Source organism: Parasteatoda tepidariorum, chromosome 8 (assembly GCF_982258835.1).
Source record: "Parasteatoda tepidariorum strain Cologne lab strain chromosome 8, Ptep-v5.0, whole genome shotgun sequence".
In the NCBI taxonomy this organism is placed as follows: Eukaryota; Metazoa; Arthropoda; class Arachnida; order Araneae; family Theridiidae; genus Parasteatoda; species Parasteatoda tepidariorum.
This window is the reverse complement of record NC_141762.1, coordinates 17,229,168-17,254,784: the sequence shown is the minus strand read 5'-3', so window position 1 is coordinate 17,254,784 and position 25,617 is coordinate 17,229,168. Positions and strand designations below refer to the sequence as shown.

At 31.3% G+C, this 25,617-nt stretch overlaps 2 protein-coding genes across 2 annotated transcripts in view; both read right to left on the bottom strand.

Annotated features, from left to right (window-relative positions):
* Positions 1–1,058: 1,058 nt before the first annotated feature.
* LOC107439098 (uncharacterized) lies at positions 1,059–7,999 on the bottom strand. Its single transcript, XM_043047332.3, has 3 exons — positions 7,293–7,999; positions 2,497–2,645; positions 1,059–1,281 (listed from the first exon to the last, which is right to left on the bottom strand). The coding sequence occupies exons 1-3, from the start codon at positions 7,940–7,942 to the stop codon at positions 1,136–1,138; spliced, it is 945 nt and encodes a 314-aa protein (XP_042903266.2). The 5' UTR covers positions 7,943–7,999; the 3' UTR covers positions 1,059–1,135.
* Positions 8,000–13,964: 5,965 nt separating this feature from the next.
* Positions 13,965–25,617, bottom strand: part of LOC107439099 (oplophorus-luciferin 2-monooxygenase non-catalytic subunit) — a 16,345-nt gene continuing 4,692 nt past the window's right edge. The window contains exons 2-3 of the mRNA XM_016051577.5: positions 20,655–20,803; positions 13,965–14,203 (exon numbers count right to left, since the gene is read on the bottom strand). Of these exons, the coding sequence (XP_015907063.3) occupies positions 14,058–14,203; positions 20,655–20,803 (295 nt within the window). The 3' untranslated portion in view covers positions 13,965–14,057. The remainder of the gene's footprint in view (positions 14,204–20,654; positions 20,804–25,617) is intronic.

The window sequence follows — 25,617 nt, the reverse complement described above, 5'->3', positions numbered from 1 at the left end:
TCTGTTCTTCCACTTCAGAAGCTTAAAGTAGAGGTTAGGAGTTCGAATCTCGCCATAATTCTGGATGTATATCAATGATGTCCTTCTCTAAATTGTACTGCTTGACAAGGGTTTAAAAGGTAATTGAGCACAAAAGCCTGCATGTATGTGTAGCAATAAAAATGCAAGGGGGACCTCCCTGACCGAGTGGTATCATTCACCAAACACTGTGCGAAGCGCTGAGGTGGCGGGTTCGAATCCGTCGTAAGATTGGATGTATTCAGTGTGATGTCCTTCTCCGAGTTGTTCTATCTCTCTTTCAACTTCACAAAAAATTATAAGTTTAAATTGAACACACAAGCCTTCAAATATATGTAATTTCAATTAAGCAATAAAATACAAGGTCTTAAAAGTCGTCCTTGCAATGAGCATACAAGCCTTCATATATGAGTGACAATAAATAAAGTCCCGTAGTGAACTAATCATTAAGACACGGTTCCCAGCAGATCACCAAAGTCAAGCATCACTGCCTGCGGTCAGTGTTCGGGTGGGTGACCACTTTTATAAGTCTTCGTAGGGACCGAGGGTTTGCGGTATTTGTCCTCGTATAACTGTTCTACCCTAAAGTGCTCGATTTCCCGTGCAGGTCGTCGGGCTACCGAAGTGGGGGTGCCATCCCCTGTTGCAGAGGATCAAAATTGAGAAGGCATGTCTTCAGATCATCTTCAGGGATGCTTCCCAGATCGTCGCCAATAACCCATTGTGCAGCTCTAGTGCGACTTAAATGAACAAGGACCAGAAGAGGACAATAAATAAAGGCACCTAATGAGTGATCTTCATGACCTAGAGGTATAATACTTCCACCAAACAATCTAAAACGTGTTGGTAATAGGTTCAAATAGCTCAGTAATCTATTTTTTTACATTTCCATAACTTCTGCTTCATTTGAGATAGTCAAAAATGAGAATTTAATATAGTTTGATATTTTTTACATAATTGTAAAAAAAAGGTATTCTTGTACCTGAATGCATCTACCCAGCGCCTATACACCTGGTAATACTTAAATAAGTAAAGCAAGAGAAAGTGGTAATACTTTTATTTTGAAAGCATTGTTCTTATGAAACATTTTAAAATTTACTTAGTGTTTTTTTTCTTCTTAATAACACCAAAGATCTGATTCAGACAAATTGACAAGATCTTTTCCATTCAATTGTTTTGGTTCACCGCATGAACCCCAAGTGTTCCTCGGAAAGCGTTGTGCAAACAACCATTTCATTCTGCAATCACATCTTAATGCATTACCTACAGAATAAAAAGTGAAACATGAATAGGGATATTCCGTATTTACTACCCTTAATATCTATTTTTGAAGTCTATTTTTAAAATTTACGGCATTAGAATCTATTAGTTAAGAATTAAAAATTATTTGAGTGAGATAGAAAAAAATAAAAAAAATAGCTGTCTAAATCCGACGAAACATAATTGAGGTTGGGTTGTTAGTGAAACCACTAAAAATGATTTATTTATCATATGAAACTAAATGGTAATACTGGTTTTCGATGATTAAGTGGTTTTTTTTATTCGTCAGCTTAATAAAAAGAACTCTTTTCATTAAAATATAAAATTTTGACATTTTATATGTAAGTTTAGAAGATTTCATTTTTCGCTACTAAAAGATCAGCGAGTGATGAGTTAAGATCATCATATAATTTGTAAGGCATATTTTAAAAGATAGTCACATTTTAAAACGATTACATGCGTCAAACTTTTTTTTCAGAATGGCGTTTTTTCTTTACAAATATAAAAAATGATATTTAAGTTTATTTTTTCTCGAAAGGTAACTTAACATTCATTTTCAGAATCGTTCTCAAATACAAAAATCGTCTACAAAAAATATGCACTTTTCTACAAAAACGTCAAGTGATGGACCATTTATAACTGCAGATATTATCATTAATATCTATTCTTGTAGTAGCTGTTTCAAATTTTCACGGTCACAAGACCTTAGTGCGCCAATAAAAGCTTTCTTGTTCACAGCTATTTGACTCACTAAGAAATAATTTTTCTATTTTTCTTTTTGAAATTTAAACTTAATTCGGGTAGAGATTTTAAGTTAAACTCCCCTTTACTCGGCAAAGATTCAAACTGATCGCGTAAAGTGGAGAAATGAGAAATGGATGCGAAGCAGCGAGCAGAAATAAACAGACATGATACCATAAAAACAAACGGAGCGAGATCTTATTCTTGTGACCACCAGAGACTCGCATTATTAAAATATCGGTGAGAGTACTTAGCAGAATACGCTTCGTTCAAAGGTACTCGTGGCCTGAAAGAGATTTCACTGTGAGCACGTGTGGCAGTCTAAGTGTTGAAGTAATTCTCTGGTAACATTATCATGTAATATTCTGATGTAAAAATATGATCTTTGAAAAAAATGACTTACCATTACTTTGCCTCAAGCATTACATTTCAAACAGAATTAGTTTAGTTAAAAATTGAAAAAGTATGTGAACATACCGCCTACATCAATCTTGTTTAAGTTCTTCCATATGGGAGCAAACAGAGCCTGGTCAAGTGTTAAGAATTCATTTCCAGCCAAAACAACAGATATCAGACTTGGCATGTTTGTAAAAAAATCGGATGGTAGGGATGAAATTTTGTTGTAGCTGAAAGTAAAATTCACATGGGGAGCGTTATCTTTAGTGCAAACACATGATAGGGTGTATAAATTTTTCCCCTTGAAATTTCAAACTTTCAAGTCGATATAAAATTGTCCATGTAATCACACATTTACCAAAAGTTTTTTAGTCTAAATGAGAAATATTAGGTCTTCTAAAATTGGCTTAGCATTCCTTTTTTGGTTCAAATACGTAACTTTAATTTTTAAAAAAAATTCCAAATATAAAGCAAATTTCAGTTTAGGATTTTTGAAACATACATTTAAAGTTCTAAATGCTAACCATCCTGTATATTTTTTTGGTGATATACAGAATTAAGTAATTTGTTCACCAGTTACAAAGCTCATCTAAAAACTGTCATGGACCAAGAAAATATAGTTTGATTGCAAAGTGAAAAAATAAGAAATTGAATAAGAATTTGATGTTAAAAAAAATGGTCGGGAATGTCTTCTCGATAAGAAATATGTGACCGAAAAAATGCGTGTAAACCTTAAAAACTAAGATGTCTTAAAATTTCTTTTATTCTCCAGGATTTAGTTGAATGTATCATTTGCTATTGCAAGAGCCAGATAAGGATATGCTGAGCTAGACTCAAATTAGAAAAATATAATGGAGAAGGAAACTTTGACTTACGAAAAACTAATGATAACTAACTAGCAATTTTACTAAAAAAAGCAGATTCATAGTCACAATTAGAAAATTTAGAATCCGGAGCCAGGAGTGACTTTTTAAAAGTGAACAATATTTCAAACTTACAATATTATATGAATATAGAAAAAAAAATTGCTGGTATATACAGCGCCATCTATTTCCTTAATAATTGATAATGATCATTCAAAAAAAAAAGTATTTTTGTATAAAATATTTTAGAACATCTGCAAAGAGACTATTTCATCTGTCAAATGTGTCATTTCAGACTCGAATATTTCTTTGACATCCATTTCCAAGTGCATCCCTGTCTTTCAAAAAGTGCATTTCATTCAACAAGTGTCACACAAGATATTTTGTTTATTCCAAAATCTGAAAGATAGTATTCTTTTCATTTGTGATTATGGATTGAATTGCAAATATCCTGAATTATAATAAATTCAGTTTATTTGAAGTAAACAATTGCTGTAATTTAAAAATAGCTTTTATTGTATAGTTCAACTATTTTTAGCGTTTTTTGTTAATATAAGGAGCTTCATTTTTTGCAAAAATATTAAATTTCACAATCGAAACATTTTTAACTTATTGCCAATGCTTAAATTATAAGTTAAAACGCATTTTGGCTATTGGCAATAATTTTAGGTAATTTCTTATGAATTCTCTATTTTATGTGCAATATATTTCTTGTAATTTCTTCCAAATTTAGACAACTACTACTGGAATTATTAAAATAAAACACATTTTGGTGATATCGAATCAGTGTCCAGCTTTTTCTCGTGAAATAGTTTCATGTTATTTTGTTCAAATGCTGATCATTACTCAAATTATAACAAAAAATGACGCTCATTTTGGCGATTTAAATTCTATAACGAATATTTCTTGTTAGTTCTTAAATAGTTGTGCGTATTGTTTCTTGTGATTTCATCCAAACTAAAACACCACACACGAAGTTAACAATTAAAATGAAACTAAAAACTGTCATTAAAAACCACCGTTGAACTTCGTCATGAAATATAAAATGGCTTAAGGATCTTTCCATTTTGACTAACATCACGTTTTCAGATTTTTTTTTATATGTTTATTTACTGAAATATAAATAAATAAATCCCATTCTTGAACATATATTTATGAATATTTTTATTTTATAACAGTTATTGAACAGTCTACCCAATTTTGGCTTCACGACTACTATTGTTCAACTCCTTAGCCTTGTAATTTTGAACCCACTTCAGAAGACAAGGGAACTCCTGGATCAAGTATTGGGATAAATTTGCTGTCGTGGAGAACTTTTCGATGTAACTACCCGCATGAGCGTTACATGGAGATCACGAAAACCTCCCATGATTAGCCTGACGAAAAGGGACTTTAACCCATGATCCGTCTACTAGAGAGGATATTTTACGTCAGCACTGTGGTCTGTGCAAGCCGGGTGCGGAATTCGTATTGACCAGCCATCTCTGGCATTCGAGCTCGATTCACCTAATTGGAAGGCGAACGTCCAATCCCTTCAGCCATCACGGCTCTTTAACATTTATATTTTTATTTTTGTAACCGTCTTTGAACAGCTGACCCAATCTTGGGCTTACAATTACTAATGTTCAACTCCGCAGCCTAGTAATTTTGAACCAATCCAGCTGACAAGGGAACTCCTGGATCAGTACTCCCAGAGATATGATTTGTTATGGGAACATGGAGGACTTTGAGACTCGACAGATTTAACGTCCACCAGTCACCATTCGAACCAGTTTTCGGCCAGCGAGGATCGGACCCACTACCTCTTGAACATGGGCCCATTGCTGTACCAACCAGGCTATCCCGGCCCTCTTGACCATTTATAGTGTGAATGATGATTATATATCCAACTGAAACAAAAATGAGAAATTGTTTTAGCAGTTTAGATCAACGTTTTCAGTTTTTTTTCGCCCACGGAACCTTAACTTTATATAGAAAATTTATTAAGGTAATTGTGAACGTTATAACCTAAAGGTTTTTAAGTATTTAGTTAGAGGAAGAAGCATGAATTTATTATTAATAAACTTAAGATAGGTGTTATGTCAGTTAAATTTGCAGTCCTTGTGCTATATCTACTCTAATTATGAATTTGTTATTGGAGGATGTTTCTAATAATAGTCTTTAAACTGGTCTCTATTTCCATCTGCAGTCAAGAAGGCTCCGGTGTTTTCAATCTTTCCTTCATGAGTATTCATTAGATTTCGATAAAGTTTTTATCTTTACTTCGATTAATTATTGCATGAAAACCTAAGTACAGTACGCGAGTAAATAAACGTTCCACCCAGTTTTTTTACCAGATATGTTATTACCAAATAGTAGGGTAATTTTACCAGAATTACCAGTCTTAATTTTTCAACCCACTGAAATTAATCACTTTGAATAGAATATTCTGACGACGAATGAGTTGTACCGTGCACGAAATAAGAAACGGACCACCCTGAATAACTTTTGATTTAATGATCTGATCTTCAGGTTTTTGGACTGAATCTTGTACGTTTGAGCTTGGGATCTCAAAAATGCTAATTAATTAAGTTAATGCTAATTTAGTTTTTTTATGTTAGTTATGCTAATTAAAATATTTTAAGTTACGAAATCCGATACAAAAACCTACATTGCGCAAAAAACGGACCATCCTGAATAACTTTTGATCTAATGATCGGATCTTCACTTTCTAGGACTCACTCGTAATGGTTCAAGGGGTAACTTTAAATAGGCGAATCAATAAACGCAGAAGATAATTTAAATTACAAAATCGGACACAAAAACGTACTTTCTCTAAATAAACATAACTTTTTTTCGACGGATTCAGAATTCTGACCCCCAAAATATAGGCGATATGGGGAATATTGTCGGTCGGTTAATATGAGTAGTTCGGTCAGGAGAGGGGTCTAAGGTTTGGATCCTAAAATATCAATTAAATTTTTTGAGTATTTGGCTATATCTCGGGAAATTTTTAAGTGTATTGAAAAATTTTTGCACACAATTATAAAAATTTTTTGTCCAAAAATAATTCTGTGGAAAAAATAAATTTTAGCAAACATTGTGTTTTTTCATTATTTTATTATGTAATAATCGAAAAATTTTGGAATGTAAGCTATGCAATTCTCTGCATCATTTTAAAGTACGTAATTTTAAATGACAAAATGCGAAATCGGAACGCGAGAAATCGAATTTTAAATATACTTTTTTAAAATTAGATTTCACATGAGTTATTCGACTGATTTTGCTCAAATTTTGTATTTTGCCATTTTAAATTACGAAAATTGTAGAATGAGAATTTATAAACTATAATTTACTTTAGTGAGTCATATCTGATTAACATTCAAAATTATGAATTATGAATTTCTTTTTTGAAAACATACTTATTACAGCATATTTTGCAATAAAAAAATAAGTATTCTTTTAACATCTTTGAACTCTATTTTAATCTAATAAGGTGTAAGGTACCTTTAATATAGTGTAAAAATTTTCATACCGCACAGTTAAAAATTTTTATTATTATTATTTGATAAAATAATAAAAAATATTTACAAAAATTTGTTTTCTGCATGGAATTATTTTTAAACAAACGAATTTTATAATTTTGGGCAAAACATTTTTTCAATTAGCTAAAAACGTTCTCAAGATATAGCGAAATACGCAAAAAATTTAATCAACATTGAGAAGTTCAAACTTTGAACTCTTCAATGTTATTATTCAGAGAAAGTACGTTTTTATGTCCGATTTCGTAGCCTAAAGTTTCGTTTGCACTAATTAATTAACAAATTTGAAGTCACCCTTTCGAACCATTAACAATAAATTTTGGAACGTGAGATTTCAATCATTAGATCAAAATTTATTTAGGGGGGTCAGATTTCTCGGCCTCATTAGTTTAGACTAGAAAACTAAATTATGCATTATGAGTGGTGATTACAAAACACCGTGTGCATCAAGAGTATTCATTATAGAGAAGAGCACCTAGTCTAAACTACTTACCTCAATATAATTTGAGCTAACTTGTTGGCTGGATTTGGAAACATACTCCTCGTCATATTACCAATCAAATTGTATTTAAGTGAAAGCGTTTCAAGATAATGAAACGTAGAAAATGCATTTTCACTGATGTACGAAATTTGGTCTTGGGTCAACATCAGTTTCGTCAGGTTCAACCCAGCAATCCCTTTCACTTCGTCGTCAATGGCCACCATTCCAGTCTTTAATGTTTCCAATTCCCTCAGAGCCTCCAGATTCCTCAATTGATACCAATCCAGTCCATTGAGTACAACACACTCCTGAATAATCAGAGTTTTCAAGCTTTTCTCGAGTCCAACCAGAGCCGTGTCAGAATCACTCAGAGACATTATCGTCGAGTTATCAATCACCAACCTCTCGAAGGCAAGTCCATCAAAAAGACCACTAGGCAAATATAAAATGTTCGAATTTAATATGTGCAACGCGCGGATTGGAGTAATTGATGTTCGAATGTTGTAGATGGATGTTCTGAAAGTGTCGACGTTGTCGACATTAGTGCAATCAATGGTGGAACTATGGAAACCGATCCGCGTGCATTTGCAAGGTGGTACTTCCTCGTCTGGACAACCAGCTGTCCATCCAATAGTCAGTAGCAAAAGATAAAAAAGAACCATTATTACAGTGTATGTCTGAATAACTATATAGAGGTTTTTTTACAGAAGAAGGGTTTTACTTAAAAGTGTTATCAAAAACAAAATTTTGATAGATTTCAGTAACAGATGGCTTTTTTCCCTTTCTTTATCGATTGTTTAATAGTATGATCTTTTGACACATTATCTTTTCTTTATTTGCCTCCTCAACAGAAAATGTATCTTGAAGATCATACTAAATTTTTTGCTTAAAAATTTTACTATTTGTCTAGCTAGAATTAATATCAGTATCATTTTTATTTTGAGAATTTTAAGAACGGGAAAAAATTTTAAAATTTAAATAAAAACAATATTTTCCTTAATGTTAATAATAAACGTATAACAATGAATTTCCGAAAGTGAATAAGTATTACATAAAATTTAAAAAATATTTCGCTTTAGTACTGAAAAAGTAAACTAAATTAAGTTAACTTCACTAAAATATTTCAAAATGTATAAGAATTACATTCTTAATTTCGGAGCGAAATAATACCTAAAATAATGGGAATAACTAAATTTTGTATCTCGCATAGTCAGCAAATTAAGAAATACACTAAAAAAAAACATTGATCTAATCACATGATTTTTCACGTACTACTGAGCAATGCTAGCTTTCCAAGAGGTCAATGACTAATATATTGTATCTCACATAAAATATAAATAATTCAATCATTCTTCTGGTCTTCACTACTGAAGTTTAAAAGAATGGAGCAAAAAAATATTTTATAGTTCCGAATTTCTATTTTACAGCCATAAGTCATAAAAAGATGAACAAAATATGAACTATACTCCCAAGGAGCTGATAATTTTAGAGGTTTTAACCAAGTTAAATAATAAAAATAACTAAAATATTAAATTGCTCCCAAAGTATGAACAAACTCGCATAGCGTTATATTAGGGTCTATTTAAATACAATGAATAGATTTAATAATAAAGAGGTTAAATCAAATAAGGGAAAATATTAATGATTAATAAAACTATTTTGTATTTCAAATCATTATAATTAGGAGAATTTCTTCAAATTCGTTTTATTTATTCTTGAGATTCGACAAATGTGCTGAAAGTAAAATCAACATTAACGAACTTAATTTTTCAGCAGCTGCACTAACTAAAACTACTGTGGGAAAATTTTTCACATCGCAATTTTTCTCACGTACAAATTTTTCACATAGCTGTCACAAAAAAAATATTTTTCTTTCAAGAAATTATGTTTTAGTTCTGTACTCAAAATTTAATTTATATTCTTCACTTAATTAACCAGCATATTTGGAAATATTAAAATACCTTTCATAAATTATCTAATAATTAAAATTTAGCAAAAATAGCAATAAGATGTGTTAAGATTACATCTGCAGCATTATCAGTTATGGCATTATTTAACTAAGAGTTTCCTAGTATTGTACGAATTGAATATTATACTATCGATGATAGGAAGATAAATAAAAAATTTCTAAAAAATCAAAGTTTTACTGAAGCTAAAAAATTAATTGTTTGGCGTGCAGCAGAGATTATCATAGTAATCAAACAACAATAATATACGTATAATGCAAAAATCTGAATTCGTGAAAATTATTTAAACTCAAAAAAAAGCTATTTAAAATTAAAAACAATGAATCTTTATATTAAAAAAGACTGCTGGTTTGCTAAAAGAACAAGATGGGATTTACCCAATAATAAACTCACGCACGCATAAATGCAAAAGAAAATTCTTGTTACAGATTTATTTTCAAATTATTTTCTTACACATTTATAGTCAGTGAGGAGCTTTATTAATTATAAAAATAGGTGTAAAATAATCCTAAATATATAGTTTGAAAGTTAATGGTTCTAAATTTGAGAGATGGTCAATTAATTTATGAATACCACAAACCAAAATGCAGATTCTCTCAATAGTATAGTCTTGATAGTCTTAATTGAGAAAACATATGTATTACTTGAAATGTTTGTATATTCTGAAATAAAATGATTCTTTATGAAAAAGAAAATTCATAAAACTTTGAAATCAACTTGTTATTCATTTACTTAGAACCAAATCATTTCCTTACATCTAAAGAAAACGATCATCCACGCCAAAGATAGCAATAAGCAGTTAAGGTATTATTTAACAATGTGTTACCTAGTATCGTATGAATTGAATATGATACTATCGATGATAAGACGATAAATATTTCTAAAAAATCAAAGTTTTACTGAAACTGAAATATTTATTATTTGGCATGCATCAGAGATTATCATAGTAATCAAGCAACAATAATTTATATATATGTATTATAAAAGTCTGAAAATTTACCAACTAGTAATTTAACTTTTCAGAATTTATATTTTCAACAAATAAAAACATACAATATCTATACATAATAATAAAAGCGGCTGTGTGTGTGTGTGTGTGTCTGTAATCACAATATATCGCCCCAGAAGCCTCGCCCAGGCACGAAACTCGGCACATAATTGTGTTTTGACATAATGAAGAAGTATTTTTTTTCTTTTTCAAAAATTTGGATTAGTTATTTAGTTATCAGTCATTTTGTAAGTCTATGCTTTTCGTCTGCTTTTTCGTCTTCAAAGAGCCATATTCAAAAAACTATTAAAAAATGCATATACTTTTCCCCACTCTTATAAATGTATGCTAATGCGAACCTTACAATTGAAATATTAATTTTCGACAACTTAAACCAATAATATACGAAGGAATTAATAATTTAATTGTAAAGTTCGCATTAGTTTACATTTATTAAAGTGGAGAAAAGTTTAACTTTTGTATTAAAAATGTGGCAACATATTCGATACGTAAATAGAACGCTTCGGTTTGATATATTTGTCGCTGTTCATAATTGTTATAATAAGTTTTTCTTCTTCTTTCCACGCTCTATTTTTTTTCTTAAGCGAAGACGATAATTTTTGTAGCGATATTGTAGTACTTTGTACAACTAAAAATTCTTTTCACAACACTTTAAAAATATTTACTTTATTTTCTTTATATATACAGAGAACAGTCGGCAAAGAATTCGATTAGGTTGAAAAACATTTCGCTAAAAAGGAACGAATTCCAAAAGAAAAAATAAACAACTTAAAGAATAAAAATGCTGATGCCAGCCAATTTTTTGAAAGTTAACTTAGAAATAACAAACCAAACTATGTTAAATAACAAACCAAACGATGTTAACAAAATGACGTAGAAAGCGCAACTAGATCAAAATTATACAAGCACAACTAGATCAAATTATAATACCTGAGTGCTTGACGTAACAGATATAGAAATAGAATTTGATACCATAAAAAATTATATAGAAATAAAAATTGATACCATAAAAAATTTATTCGTTTTCGTGTTCTTTTCATGTATTTGGCATTTTAGTTTTTTTTTTTCTTAAGCGTTGTAGCTATATAATTTCAAACATCCTCAAGAGCTATAACACATCTGCAGCAGAACTGGATATGAAGACAAAATTGCAGGACAGGAACACTTTAATTGTCCACTAATCTTCAGATTTCCTGCTATGTTTTAAAAAACTTTATTTGTGAAAACCTTCAGCGTGGCGGACAGCTGGCCGCCTTAGGCGGCTAGTTATTAATAAATTACACACATTGATACTTACAAATAATACACTTGATATTCCTGAAGAAGATCCATGATATATTTCGTAGATGAAGTTTGAAATACCGACTTGTTATTGACTAATTGGGTATAATATAGCCTACGTCACAGGTTGTGTAGTTCCTACTAAATTTAACCCATGAACGGCATTTTCTGCGAGCCTAACTTCAAGCCACAAATAAACAAACGAAGTGTTCGATCGTTTAAATAGCTGCTCGCCAGATTTTATTGCATTATAAAGAAAAGTTATTGAAACTAAATACAACTAAATAAACAACAACAACTAAAACAAATAGCAACAACTACTAATAACAATAACTAAATAAACAACAACTAAATTCCATTCGTTTAGCATTGCGTCATATGTTGTTCCTACTAAATCGAAGTAGTTGTGTTTTTTTCATATTATACCCAATTGAGTAATTTTTTCTATGTGTTATTTTTAATTCTTATCAGACGACAAATCCGGCCCCTAAACGGATACCTTGTCTATAAATTATTTTAAAGTGCTCCTTTCTAATTGAAGTAAATTAATAATCTAAGATGCGAATGGGCTAATGTTAGTCACTCTAAAAATATTAAGGATATTATTATACTTAAAAAAAGAATTTCACTCTCTCGAAAGAATTATTTTATCATTTCTCATTAGTTCCATTTTATTAATAAAAATAAGAATAAAACTACAAAATAGAAGTCATGTATAGTTTTTTGACTTAGTCATGTATAATCACATTTATTGAGTTTAAACGCTGTAATTTTAACTGCATATTTGGAAAACAAATTTTGAGCAAAATTGCAGTTTACCATAACATGTTTTTCCACATCATGTTTGAGCATGAAGCCAAGCATTTTTAAAATGTCAATTACGATACCCAAATACATTTGATACGATATATTTGGTAACCAAATTTGAAAAATATTTCATTTAGATTTTTTATATTTTGATATACGTTTGTATTGTGTACTAAAGCATGAAATTCATACACAGAAATTTTGAAAAATTTTTTTTAATTGAAGAGTGGTGAGGAGAGGTTAATTCTAATTGAAAATCACTGTTTTTTTGAAAGCGCATAACTTTATCAGAACTTAGTTTTCTTTATTTGTTTCTAGTATTTGTAAATGATGAATCTTGGGAATAGATTAAGGATTAGACATAAATGAAAATTATTAAATTATTTACAACCAATATTGTTCGCATTGCAACCAATTTTTAAAATATGATCAAAAATGCAATATTTTTAATAATGGTAATATTTTTTTAAAATTTAGTTGAAAAATATTAAATAATAATACTTTGAACCAACAGTGCATAATTCATTCTTAAAACTTATGTGTCGAAAACATTTTTGCAAATTGTCAAGCAAACAAGACTGAACCGTTGTGGTTCACGTGATAAAGAGTTTCCTTCCCAATGAGGTTAGCCAAGATCGAATCCCAGTAATAGCTGATTGAAACGAATTCTGGCCCGGCTTCGCAAAGACCACAGTGCTGATATAAAATAATCTCAGTGGAGAACGGATAGCAGGTTAGAATCCCCTTACCTTCGGTCTTAGCATGGGAGTTTTTGTGGTTTTCTTCTCCTTGTAATGCAAATGCGGGTTAGTGTCACAAAATCTGCACGAAGGCTATTTTTTCCCAATGTGTGATTCAGTAGCTTCCTTGTCTTCTGCGCTGGGTTCAAAAGTTATAAATTAACATATAAAGTAAATTTGAATGAACCGCTACGGCTTAGGAGATAGGGAGCTTGCTTTTCAATAAGGAGAACCATGTTCGAAAACCAGGAATTACGGATCAATTCGAATTTTGCTACCAGATCGAAGCAGCTATAGTGCTTGCGTAAAATATCTCCAACCAGACAAATAAATCTCCTTGCTTTCGAGCTAATCATGAGATGTGTTCGTGGTTTACAACTCCATGTAACGCAAAAGCAGTTAAGTTTCATCAAAAAACAGTGCAACAGAGATTTTACTTTATTTTACAACCGTAGTTGATCTATAAACATTCATCTGAATTTACGACTATCAATACTCAACTCGGTAGCCTTGTCATTTTGAATCCAACCCAAAAGACATGGGAACACCTGGATCAATCATTGAGACAAACTAGCCTTCGTGGCGAACTTTTTTATGGAAAATAAAAGTTAAAGAAGCAAAAACACATTTAAAAAATGAAAAAAATAAAGAGAAAGCACGTTTTGAGTTATAAGGCAAAACTGGAGGTCTCGACTAATAGATAAATCGACTGGTAATAATTAATAGATATCGACTAATAAATAACTGATTTTTCATATTTCCATAACTTCTGCTGGATTTAAGATGGTCACAAACGGGAATTTATGTAGTTATTCTTGTACCGTAACACATCAACCCAGTGCCTATACACCAGATTATGCCTAAAAATGTAAAACACAAGAAAGTGGTAATACTTTTATTTTATTTTAAAAGCACATCTATACATTGTTCTTATGAAACATTTCAAAATTTACTTGATTTTTTTTTCTTTTTCTTAGTAGCACCAAAGCTCTGATTCAGACAAATTGACAAGATCTTTTCCATTCAATTGTTTCGGTTCATCGCACGAACCCCAAGTGTTCCTCGGAAAGCTTTGTGCCAACAACCATTTCATTCTACAATCACATCTTAATGCATTACCTACGGAATGAAAAGTGAAACATGAATAAAGGTATTGTCTATTTACTACCCTTAATATCTATTTTTGAAGTCTATTTTAAAATTTACCCATTCGAATCTATTAGTTAAGGATTAAAAGTTATTTAAATGAGATAGAAAAATATTAAAAAAATAGCCGTCTAAATCCGACGAAACATTATTGAGGTTGGATTGTTAGTGAAACTACTAAAAACAATTTATTTAGTGTAGGAATTTAAAAGGTAATACTGGTTTGCGATAATTAACTGTTTTTTTATTATTATTCGTCAGCTTAAAAAAATCTCTTTTCATCTATATATATAAAAATCTCTTGTCACAGTTTTAGTGTTTGTACTCCTCCGAAACGGCCAGACCGATTTTGATGAAATTTTTTATGTATATTCAGTAGGTCTGAGAATAGGTTTATAACTAATTTTTTTTCATTTTTTGAACGGATTTAATCTATATATTTTAAATATATCTTTATTTAATCGTATTTGAATCCAAACTAGACATAGAAACATGATAAATCAGGAACAATTCGCGATCGCAACGCTCGAGTACGCCGTCTAGCGGGAGCCTGTAAATATCAGACATTAATTTATCACGTTTTCATTTAGTTCCATCAAAATCATTGACTGAATCAGACGCCATTTTTTAGCAGCAAATAAGAAACAAAATTTCCCTAAGGAAAATGCCGAAGAACTTGAAAAAAATCTCCAGAATATTAGTAAATCCTTCAGGAACAGAACACGCCAAACATTTGAAGAAAAATTCCTCAATAATTTTTAATTTCTATTATCAACAAACTTGCAACTGATGACTTCCGATTTCGGATACTGTTACAGATGTGTGTATTAAGGTAAAATGCATTTCTTCTGTCTTCAATTCATTACGAATTAAAGTGAAGTCAACATTGCTTTCGTCATTCCAGTGAATAAATATGAATTCAGAACATACAGAATTGTAATAGTTATAGCATATTCTTCTTCGTTATAGAATAGTATACATTTCTGTATCCATATAATTCGGAAAACAACAATAAAAAATTATCCAAGTTACTTGAAATGGTGCCATTTGTGCTGATTCTTAATTAATTTTAATCGTTTTCTTGGTAAGTATTTTTTAGTTTTGAAAGAATAAGTTCAACTAGAATTCAGCTATTCTGTTTTTAGCTACATATTCAAATTCATATCAATAATAAACTTTTGCTGTGTAGTATGTTATCTAAAAGTAATGAAGGGATAAACTATGTATCTATTATTTGAAAATAAAGTTTTCAAACAAGGAACTTATCATTTTGGAATTCTCCGGGAATTATAAATCAGGTAAGTGCAATGATTTTTACAATAAAAAATTTGCTTGTAAATATTTCTTTTTCATTTGATGATGGTTCTCTACAGAATGGTTTTTTACGTCTGATTAAGAACTATAAGAATAATAAAAAAAGAAACAATATGAAAGTTTTTATTTCAATGTAAAGAATTCTTAAAATCGTTTTTTCATCCTAAGAATTCTTTATTTTCCGTTTTTTAGTTTATAATTTTTTGATAAAAATTGTTCTCAAAATACTTTTTTTGAAAAATTAAATGGTATAATATTATGTGCTTATGTATACTTCTTGTATATTCCAATGTTTGAAGTAATATGATTCAGAAAAGTATGGAATAAAAATTCGGTACTTACGTATTAACGCCACCGCCGCTACAGATTTGGCGGTTTTTAAGTGCCACCAATCTACACTTAAAATTTTTGCGACAATTCATAAAATAAAACACTTTATTTAAAATCAAAATAGTTAATCGGATTTCGGTGGAAAATGAGCCGATATAGAGTTTAGCATAGATTCAAAACAATCATATTGCCATATGAACTCTGATAAATAAGATTCCAAATGAAATAACATTTCCGAAACGTACGTTTACAAAGACAAAGTTTCATGTTGTAGGAATTGGTACATTTTCGTTTTTTCGGTAAAATATTTCCCTCCTGAAAAAATAAAATTGCATCTTGTTTTGTTTTTGGCAAATCCCAAAGACGAATTTTCGTAGCACTAAAAATGGCGACAAAAAAGAATTGTTTTTTTGTTTTTGTTTCGTCAGCATTCCTTATTTTACGTTTCTTAGTTTCTAAATAATGATTTTTATTCAAACTTGAAATTTTTTGATAAAAATTGTTGTCAAAAAACTTTGTTTACAAAATTAAATTTCATAAAATTATGAGGCTTATGTATACTTTTTGTTCATTTTAATATTTGAAGTAATATGATTCTTAAAACTATAGAATGTAAAGTTTAAATGGGCCTTTCATGTTATATCATTAAATTTAGTAGTACTATTTCTCGGGCATTAGGTTTTAACTGTTATAAGAATATACATATTTTTTTCTGTTAATGTACAAATATTTTTCCGATGTGTTTTGGATATTCCTTCTCTAATAAAAAGAGATACCATTTTGTTTTCGTTTGCATAAGAAAGAATATCAAGCATTTTTCTTTTTTAAATTAGCCACAATAAAGAAGAAACGTTGCAATGCTACGTGCTACATTAACGACGTCTCTAGAGTAACTGAATGACTGTTCATATAGAAATCGCAGGTATTAGTCTCATACAACAATGCCCCCTATAGTTCATTGCGATCGCGAATATTCGCGCACGTTACAACAAGTCATATTAAATTCTAATACTTATGCTCGCCCTTAAAAGAAGAGTATCAGATATATTTGCAAGTATGTGAATAAAGGCAGTGATATGGCAGTATTTCGATTTGGAAATACCAATGTGACTGCTCTTCCAGTGAATAACAACGATGAAATAACGCTGTACCAAATTGTCTGGTGCATCAGCTCCAATGAAGCTGTTTGGCGTATCCTTGATGTCCCAATTCATGAACGGGATCCAACCGTTATTTATTTAGCCGTCCATCTTGAAAACGGTCAGAGCGTATATTTAACGAACAAGACAGCGATTGACCGAGCTATAAATCCACCAAAAACTACTCACCGAATTTTTTGAATTGCGTAATCGTGCGGATGCTTTTGGTGCATTTGCATGGACATTACTCTACTCAGAAGTACCACACTATTTCACATGGGCTCAAACAAAAAATGTGGACGTCAACGAATTGAATCTGAAGATACAACACTTATTGCCAGGTAACTTGGTGACATATAAATCCGTTGATGCAGTTTGCGATCCCATTGAAGCTGCAAATTTTCCAACAGAGTTTTTAAACTCAATGGATTTACCAGGCATACCACCGCATAATTTAGTACTTAAAGTTAGATCTCCGGTTATTTTGCTTCGTAATTTGAACCTACAACGGCTGTGAAACGGCACGCGATTAGTCGTTAAAAAATTAATGAACAACGGTATCGAAGTCATTATTTTAAATGACAAATTCCGGGGTGAAAGTTTATTACTTCCACAAATCTCTATTATACCCACAGATGTGCCAATTCAATTTAAACTCATCCAGTTCCCCATTGGATTGGCATTTGCAATGACAAGGCCAAACAATGTCTGTTTGTGTCTTAGATTTGAGCACACCATGTGTTTCTCTCAGACAATTATACGTGGAATGCTCTCGAGTGGGCAAACCATCCAGTTTATTTGCGTTAGCTAAAGATGGAATGTCAAAAAATATTGTTCACTCCATTGCACTAAGAGCTTAATATTGTTGACTAATATTTTCAGAATTCGTTGTATATATAATTTATTAAAGAAAGTTAACATAAATTTAAAAAAATATTATTTGGTGTGTTGTTATTTTCACATTCCGCCATTGTTCACAGAGCTCCATGCCTCTTCCACTCATATACCACATACGCACACACTTACAATAAATAAGATATATTTTCATACTCTAGAAGTACTTCAAATAGCAAAACAACGTTTGCCTGGCCAGCTAGTTAAAATATAAAATTTTGACATTTTGTATCTTGATTCTTTGTTGTCTTGAAGATTTCATTTTTTTTTTGGCTGTTAGGATCAGCGAGTGATGAATACATCGTATAATTTGTAAGGCATATTTTAAAATATTGCCATATTTTAAAACGATTACATGCCTCAAACTTTCTTTTCAGTATGAAGTTTTTTTTTACAAAAATAAAAAGCTACGTCAAAAAATAATACTTAAGTTTATTTTTTCTCAGAAGGTAACTTAACATCATTTTTAGAATCTTTCTAAAATATGTCGTTACTAACAATATGCACTTTTCTACAAAAACATTCACGTAAAGGAACATTTTTGTTTTGATACATAAATAAAGCACGATTTCTTTACGTGCAATCACATAGTTTTTTCTAAAAGAAAAAAAAATTGCACAGTAAGTTCGACTTTATACTGATATTAGCTTTCAAACTTAACACAATTCATGCATTATTTCCTCTCAAAGCATTTTCTTGGCCATAATATTAAAATAAATACCCTTTTAAACTAATAAAAATATTCCACTAATTGTCGTGAATGACGCTATAAATACTTTATTTTAAAATTTCCAGTTTTAATTTTTATTATTAAAAGAAATTAAATCATATATCGACACTTTTCTAGCTACTTATTCTTTGATAACAATAATTTGTAAAGTTGGGTTAAATTTAGAATCCTGATTTTAAAATATGCTATTAATGGTAATTTGTTTATACTTAATCATTAAGAAACAACAATCTTAAGCGCTAATTACTAAAGCAAAATAATAATTTAGGGTTATAATTACATAAGGAATTTTACAATTGTTTATAGATATTTAAACTTAAGAGAATATAATTTTTAAAAATCATAACTATTTAGAATCACTACATTAAAAACTACGCTAAGAAATTAGGAGAATTTAACTATTAATAATTTATACTTTTCAATTAAGTTTTTAATTTCTTTGACTTTATCCATCTATATTATATAAAACGCTAATACGTATGTATCAATAAAACCGATGATATTTCTTTTCTCGCGTTGGCAACAGTTTTCATTTTTAATTGATAGGCTTCGGCGCGCAAGAGCACGTAGTGAGCATCATATGTCTAATCGGGTGAATTCTCACCGAATTATCAAAAAAATTCTCACAAATTATCTTCATCGAAGCCAATGCCTTACATCCGGCGTTCAGTACTATTTCATATTGTTTTACAACACATGGTTTGAGTCCTCTGGTGGGAAAGACTTTAAAACAAAACTTACAACAGTTACTTTTCTCAACAACTGAAATTTAGAATAGTGTGATTAAGAAAAATATGCGAACTGTTTGCAATTTCAAATTAATATTGAAATGCACAGGTTTAGAATTTTCTACAGTGAAAAGTTTTCGGAACTCCAGTGTTCAAAAAAGTATACAAAAGCTAGACGTTAAGAACGTATCCAATGAGCGAGCAAAGCGAGCATCGGATTGCGAAGCAATCCGAAATGAACTGCGAAAGCAGTTCCGGGGGTTGGCGAGCGCCAGCGAGCAGGGGGCGAAGCCTCCTAGTTTTTTTATATTTCACCTGCCTTTCTTTTTGATGCAACGGAGTGGTTTCTACTTAGATGGCGAATTCTGATGAAAGTTCTTATACGACAAAATAAACGTATTGTTGTTTATTCACTGCGGGATATCGTTCCTCTAATTCATTTATAAGTTCTTTGATGACGCGTTTCCATCCATGCTGCTGACGGAGCAATTAATCCTACCTTAGAAAAATTTATCCATTCCGTATTACTCCCGTATTGGTTGGATGTACTGAGAACATGTTATTTCTAATTTTGAATCAATATTTGGTCAATATTTCAAGGCAAAATGCAATGTAACCAGAAAGATAATTCAGTCCTTCATTTTCTTGTGAGTTGATAATTTTGTTTCTAAGTTAAGGTCAATATCCTAAGACATAAGAATGGAGTTATTTAAATCATGCATTATAACTTCAATGTTATCTAGAATATCATTATTTTCGGAAACTATATTTTTTGTTGAGTCTGTTTTAAGCGCTTTTTCTAACAGTTCCGCAGTTAAATAACAACCTACTTCCGAATTCTTTATTTCTATGCATACTTTTGACGAAAGATTAGGTAGTTCATTTTCAATCAACAAGAGTTTAAGTTGGAACTAGTTAGACAGAATGCTCCGTTCTAGAAGTAAAAGTTCAAGCTTTGCGCCGCCGTGACGCCACAGGCGAAAATCGGAGGTTTGGAGCGGTGACAATTTCTTCAAAGGAGTGAACCAACCCTTCTATTCTCTCTTTAGCCTTGGGAAGTACGTAGCAGAATACGCTTCGTGCAACGGCACTAGTGACCTGAAGGAGATTTCACTATAAGTGCGTGGGGCAGTCAACGTGTTAAAGTAACTCTCTGGTAACATTATCATGTAATATATTGATGTAAAAATATGATCTTTGAAAAATCTGACTTACCATTATTTTGCTTCAAGCATTACATTTCAAACAGAATTGGTTTAGTTAAAAATTGAAAAAGTATATGAACATACCGACTACATCAATCTTGTTTAAGTTCTTCCATATGGGAGCAAACAGAGCCTGGTCAAGTGTTAAAAATTCATTTCCAGCCAAAATTACAGATATCAGACTTGGCATGTTTGTGAAAAAATCGGATGGTAGGGATGAAATTTTGTTGTGGCTAAAAGTAAAATCAGATGGGGAGTGTTATATTAGAGCAAATACACGATAGGGTGTATACATTTTTTCCCTAGAAATTCAAAATTTTATGTCGATATAATATTGTCCATGTAATCACACATTTACCAAAAGTTTTTTCAGTCTAAGTGAGAAATATTTAGGTCTTCTAACATAGGCTTAGTATTCCTTTATTGGTACAAAAACGTCAGTTTAATTTCTTTTTAAAAATAGCAAATAAAAAACAAGTTTCAGTTAAGCATTTTTAAAACATACATTTAAGGTTCTAAATGTTAATCATCCTGCATCCTGTATATTTTTTAGTAATATACAGAATTAAATAATTTGATCACCAGTTACGAAACTGATGTAAAACTGTAATGTTCAAATAAATTCCAAATCGAAAACAAATTTTAGTTCAGGATTTTCAAAATGTGCATTTAAAATTCTAAATGCTAATCATCCTGCATACTGTTTTAGTAATATACACAATTAGGCAACTTGATCACCAGTTGCAAAGCTCATGTAAAAACTGTCCTGGACCAAGAAGTTATAGTTAGATCGTAAAGTGGAAAAATAAGAAATTTCTTTAGATGTTCATAAAAAGAAATGGTCCGGAATGTCTTCTCGATAAGGAATACGTAACCGTAAAAATGCGTGTAAATCTTAAAAACTAAGATGTCTTAAGATTTCCTTTATTTTCCAGGATTTAATTGTATGCATCATTTACTATTACAAGAGCCATACAAGGCCATGCTGCGCCAAATTCAAATCAGAAAAATCTGACAGAGATGCCTGACGAAAAACTATGATAACTAACTAACAGTTTTACGAAAAGAAAAGCAGGGTCTTAGTGACAGTTAGAAAATTTAGAATCTGGAGCCACGGGGGACTTTTTGAAAGTGAGCAAGACTTCAAACTTACAATGTGTATGATATAGAATATAAAATTTGTAGTTACATTCAGCATCATCTATTTCTTTAATAACACAGGCCTGCGATGAAAAAAATACAAGGGGTCTGATAGCTGAACTTAATGTATTTTTTGGTGCTGAAATGGAAAATAATAATGAAAAATGTCCATCACGTCACGTTTTTTAGAAAAATTCAATTTTACTGGAATTTTTATGAACATTTACCATAAAAAAATTTTTGTTTTTGAATTTCTTCCCTTCTTGACTGACCAGCATTCTATGTGGTCAAATCTACAAAAGTACCCCTCAATCACTACTTCCTGTCACCGTCCCTCTCTCTGTAGTAATCTCTCTCTACCAATAGCGTCGCGAGAATCCTTATCTAGGTCCGCTGACCTCTCAGAAACACTAGCAAGCGTAATAGGGAGTCATTTTAAAGTTTGCTTTTTTCTGTGCGTTTCGTGAAACATGGCTTTGAGTTCAAGACATTGTGAAAATTTCCCAGATGACTTTTGTTATACATGCGGCGAATATAGTGTAGTTAAAAATCGCATGAGGAGCATTTCAGAGTGTGTAAGACAACTTTATCTGACATATTTTGACGTGAAACTCGGAGATCAGGACAAATCTTGGGTACCTCATAAAGTTTGTGTTCAGTGTCTCAATGATCTACGCTTATGGCATCAAGGAAAGAAGACTGCTTTAAGATTTGGAATTCCTATGACGTGGAGAGGGCCCAAAAACCACTTTGATGATTGTTATTTTTGTTCCTGCCATGTTCGTGGGTATAACCGAAAAAATCAAAGACTAATATCTAAACCTGGCTCTCGCCCTGAACGAAATAAAATATATCGACCACAGTTAGACCATTTGCGGTGATTTAAAAGTTATCTCCATGCTTCTCGGTTAATAAGGGGGATTTATAAAGTACCCATGTTTCATTTGTGAGTGGAACATCCGTGACAAGACTCAACATTGGGTCAAAAAAGAATGGCCGAAAAGACAAAACCTTAACCCCCCCCCAGGCACCAAGAACGTAATTCGAAACAGCTTAGTTGATCCGAAAAGAGTATTGTTACCTCCGCTACATATACAATTAGGTGTAATGAAGTAGTCTGTCAAGGCTGTTCCAAAAGATGGCAATTGTTTCAAATACCTGTGCAAAAAGTTTTCATTTTTATCCCAAGCTAAGTTGAAAGAAGGGATATTTGTTGGTCCAGATATCCGTAAACTCATGAAGGATAAAGAATTTGAGACTAACATGACAGAAACGGAAAAAGAAGCGTGGGTTGCTTTCAAAGATGTCGTCAGTGAATTTCTAGCTAATTACAAGGATCCTGATTATAAGGAAGTTGTAATGAAAATGCTGGACAAATTTAAAACGTTGGGTTGCTCCATGAGTGTAAAAATGCATTTCCTTCACTCACATGTCGACTTATTCCCTGAAAATTTAGGAGCAGTTAGCGAAGAACAAGGGGAAAGGTTCCATCAAGATATCAGAGATATGGAGCGTAAATATCAAGGAAGATGGGACAAGAACATGCTCGCTGACTACAGTTGGATGATAGCTCGGGATAAACCTGAGATTAAGCATAAAAGAAGATCATCAAAAATAAGTTTTAGAGGAAAGCGAGTATATACTTAAATAGAAACTTTTCTTATTTTTTTTTTGCTTGTTTTATTTGTTTTGTTTTTTGTTTCAAACTTTCATATACACATACACAATATTTGTTATTCTTCGTTAATCATCAATTTTACGTAAGTTATCTCAATAAAAACAAATTAAAATGGTATGTTGGTGATTTTCTTCTAGAAACTGATGTAAAAAGTTTGAACACAAAGAACTTATTGTTTTTCTCTTGACCAGAGGTGACTTCTGCTGTCTGGTAACAGTATTTTTTATTCATTTTAACCTATAAAAAATTAGCTGATAGCTCACAAATCAATTTTCTTTCACAAGATTAAATTTTACATAGATCAAAATGAATGAAGAGAACAGTTACCGGAAAGTGCATGCAAAATTATTTGAGAGAATTCCTTTCCAAATAGGATTTTAGTAAAAACATTAATATCGATTTTATAAAAAATCCTGATGTGATTGGGGAAAATGAAGGTCATTTTCGAAATCAGCACATCAAATAACATATAAATCAACAATAACTTGTCTTGTATTTTTCAAAAAGTTCAATTTCGCAGGCTTGTGTAATTAATAATGATCAGTCAAAAAAAATATTTTTTTTCGTTTTAGAAGTATAAAATATTCTAGAACATCTGCAAGGAGACTATTTCATCTGACAAATACGTCATTTGACACTCGCACATTTCTTTGACATCCATTTCCGAGTGCATTTCTGTCTTTCAAAAAGTGCCTTTCATTCAACAAGTATTACAAGATATTTTTTTTATTCCAAAATCTGAAAGATTGTATTCTTTTCATGATTATGGATTGAATTACAAATATCCTGATTTATAATATGTTTTATTTATTGGAAGTAAACAATTGCTAAAATTTAAAAATAACTCTTATTGTACAGTTCAACTATTTTTCGAGCTTTTTTATTAATATAAAGAGCTTCATTTTTTGAAAAGTATTAAATTTCGCAATTGAAACATTTTAAACTTATTTTCAATGCTAAACGCATGTAATGTATATCTACCACTACAAAAATACAATTCCAACTCACTAGTATATGAGACATGTTAATTCGATTCTATGATGGGGTACCTTTTCATAGATGAGGGTTGACATTGTCGATAGCAACTTTCCCCACACTTATAAGTTAAAAAACATATTTTGGCGATTGGTAATCATTTTAGGGAATCTCTTATGAATTCTCTATTTTATATGCAATATATTTCGTGCAATTCCCTCCAAATTAGACTACCAGTACTGAAATTAAAAAAAAGAGACTCAATTCGGTTATTGCGAATCATTGTCGAGCTATTTCTCGTGAGATCGTTTCATGTTATATTTTCCAAATACTGATCACTGCTCAAATCAGAATCAGAAATGACACTCATTTTGGTGATTGAAATTCAATAACGATGATTTCTTGCTATTTCGTAAATTCTTGTGGGTATTGTTTTATTCAAACCAGAATACCACATACAAAGTTAAGTATTAAAATGAAACTAAAAACTTTCTATAACATTAGGAAACCACCTTTGAACTTCATCTCAAAATTGGTTTAAGGATCCTTCCACATTGTTTATTTACTGAAATACAAATAAATAAAAAAAATAATTTGTCCCATTCCTGAGCATATTATATTTTACTCTATGAACTCCGTAGCCTTGTAATTTTGAACCCATTCCGGAAGACAAGGGAACTCCTGGATCAAGTATTGGGATACTTTTAATGGAACTAACTAGACCTTTTGATGGAACTAACCCGTATTTGCTGCCTTTATCCAGCATAACTTGTTGCATTTAGAGGAAAACCACAAAAACCTCCCCTAGTTAACCTGACGGCAGGGGGATTCTAACCTATGATCCGTCTACGACGCAGGATATTTTACGCCAGGACTGTGGTCGCTGCGAGCCGGATGCAGAATTCCTACCAACCAGCCATCGCTGGGATTCGAATCTAGTTCACGTCATTGGAAGGTGAACGCTCTATTCCCCGAACCACGGCTCTTAAAGAGTGAATGATGAATCTGTACAAAATCGAAACAAATATTGGGAATTCTTTATCAGTTTATATCAGTTCTCAATTTTTTTCGACCATGGAACCCTAAATAATCAAATTTCTTTTGGCGGAATCCTAATTTTATAAAGAAAACTTATTGAGGAAACTGTGAGCGTTATAACCAAAATAAACTATTTTCAAAATATTTAATTAAAGGAAAAAGCATCACTTTATGATTAATAAATTTAAAATAGGTTTCATGTCCGACCGTTAAATT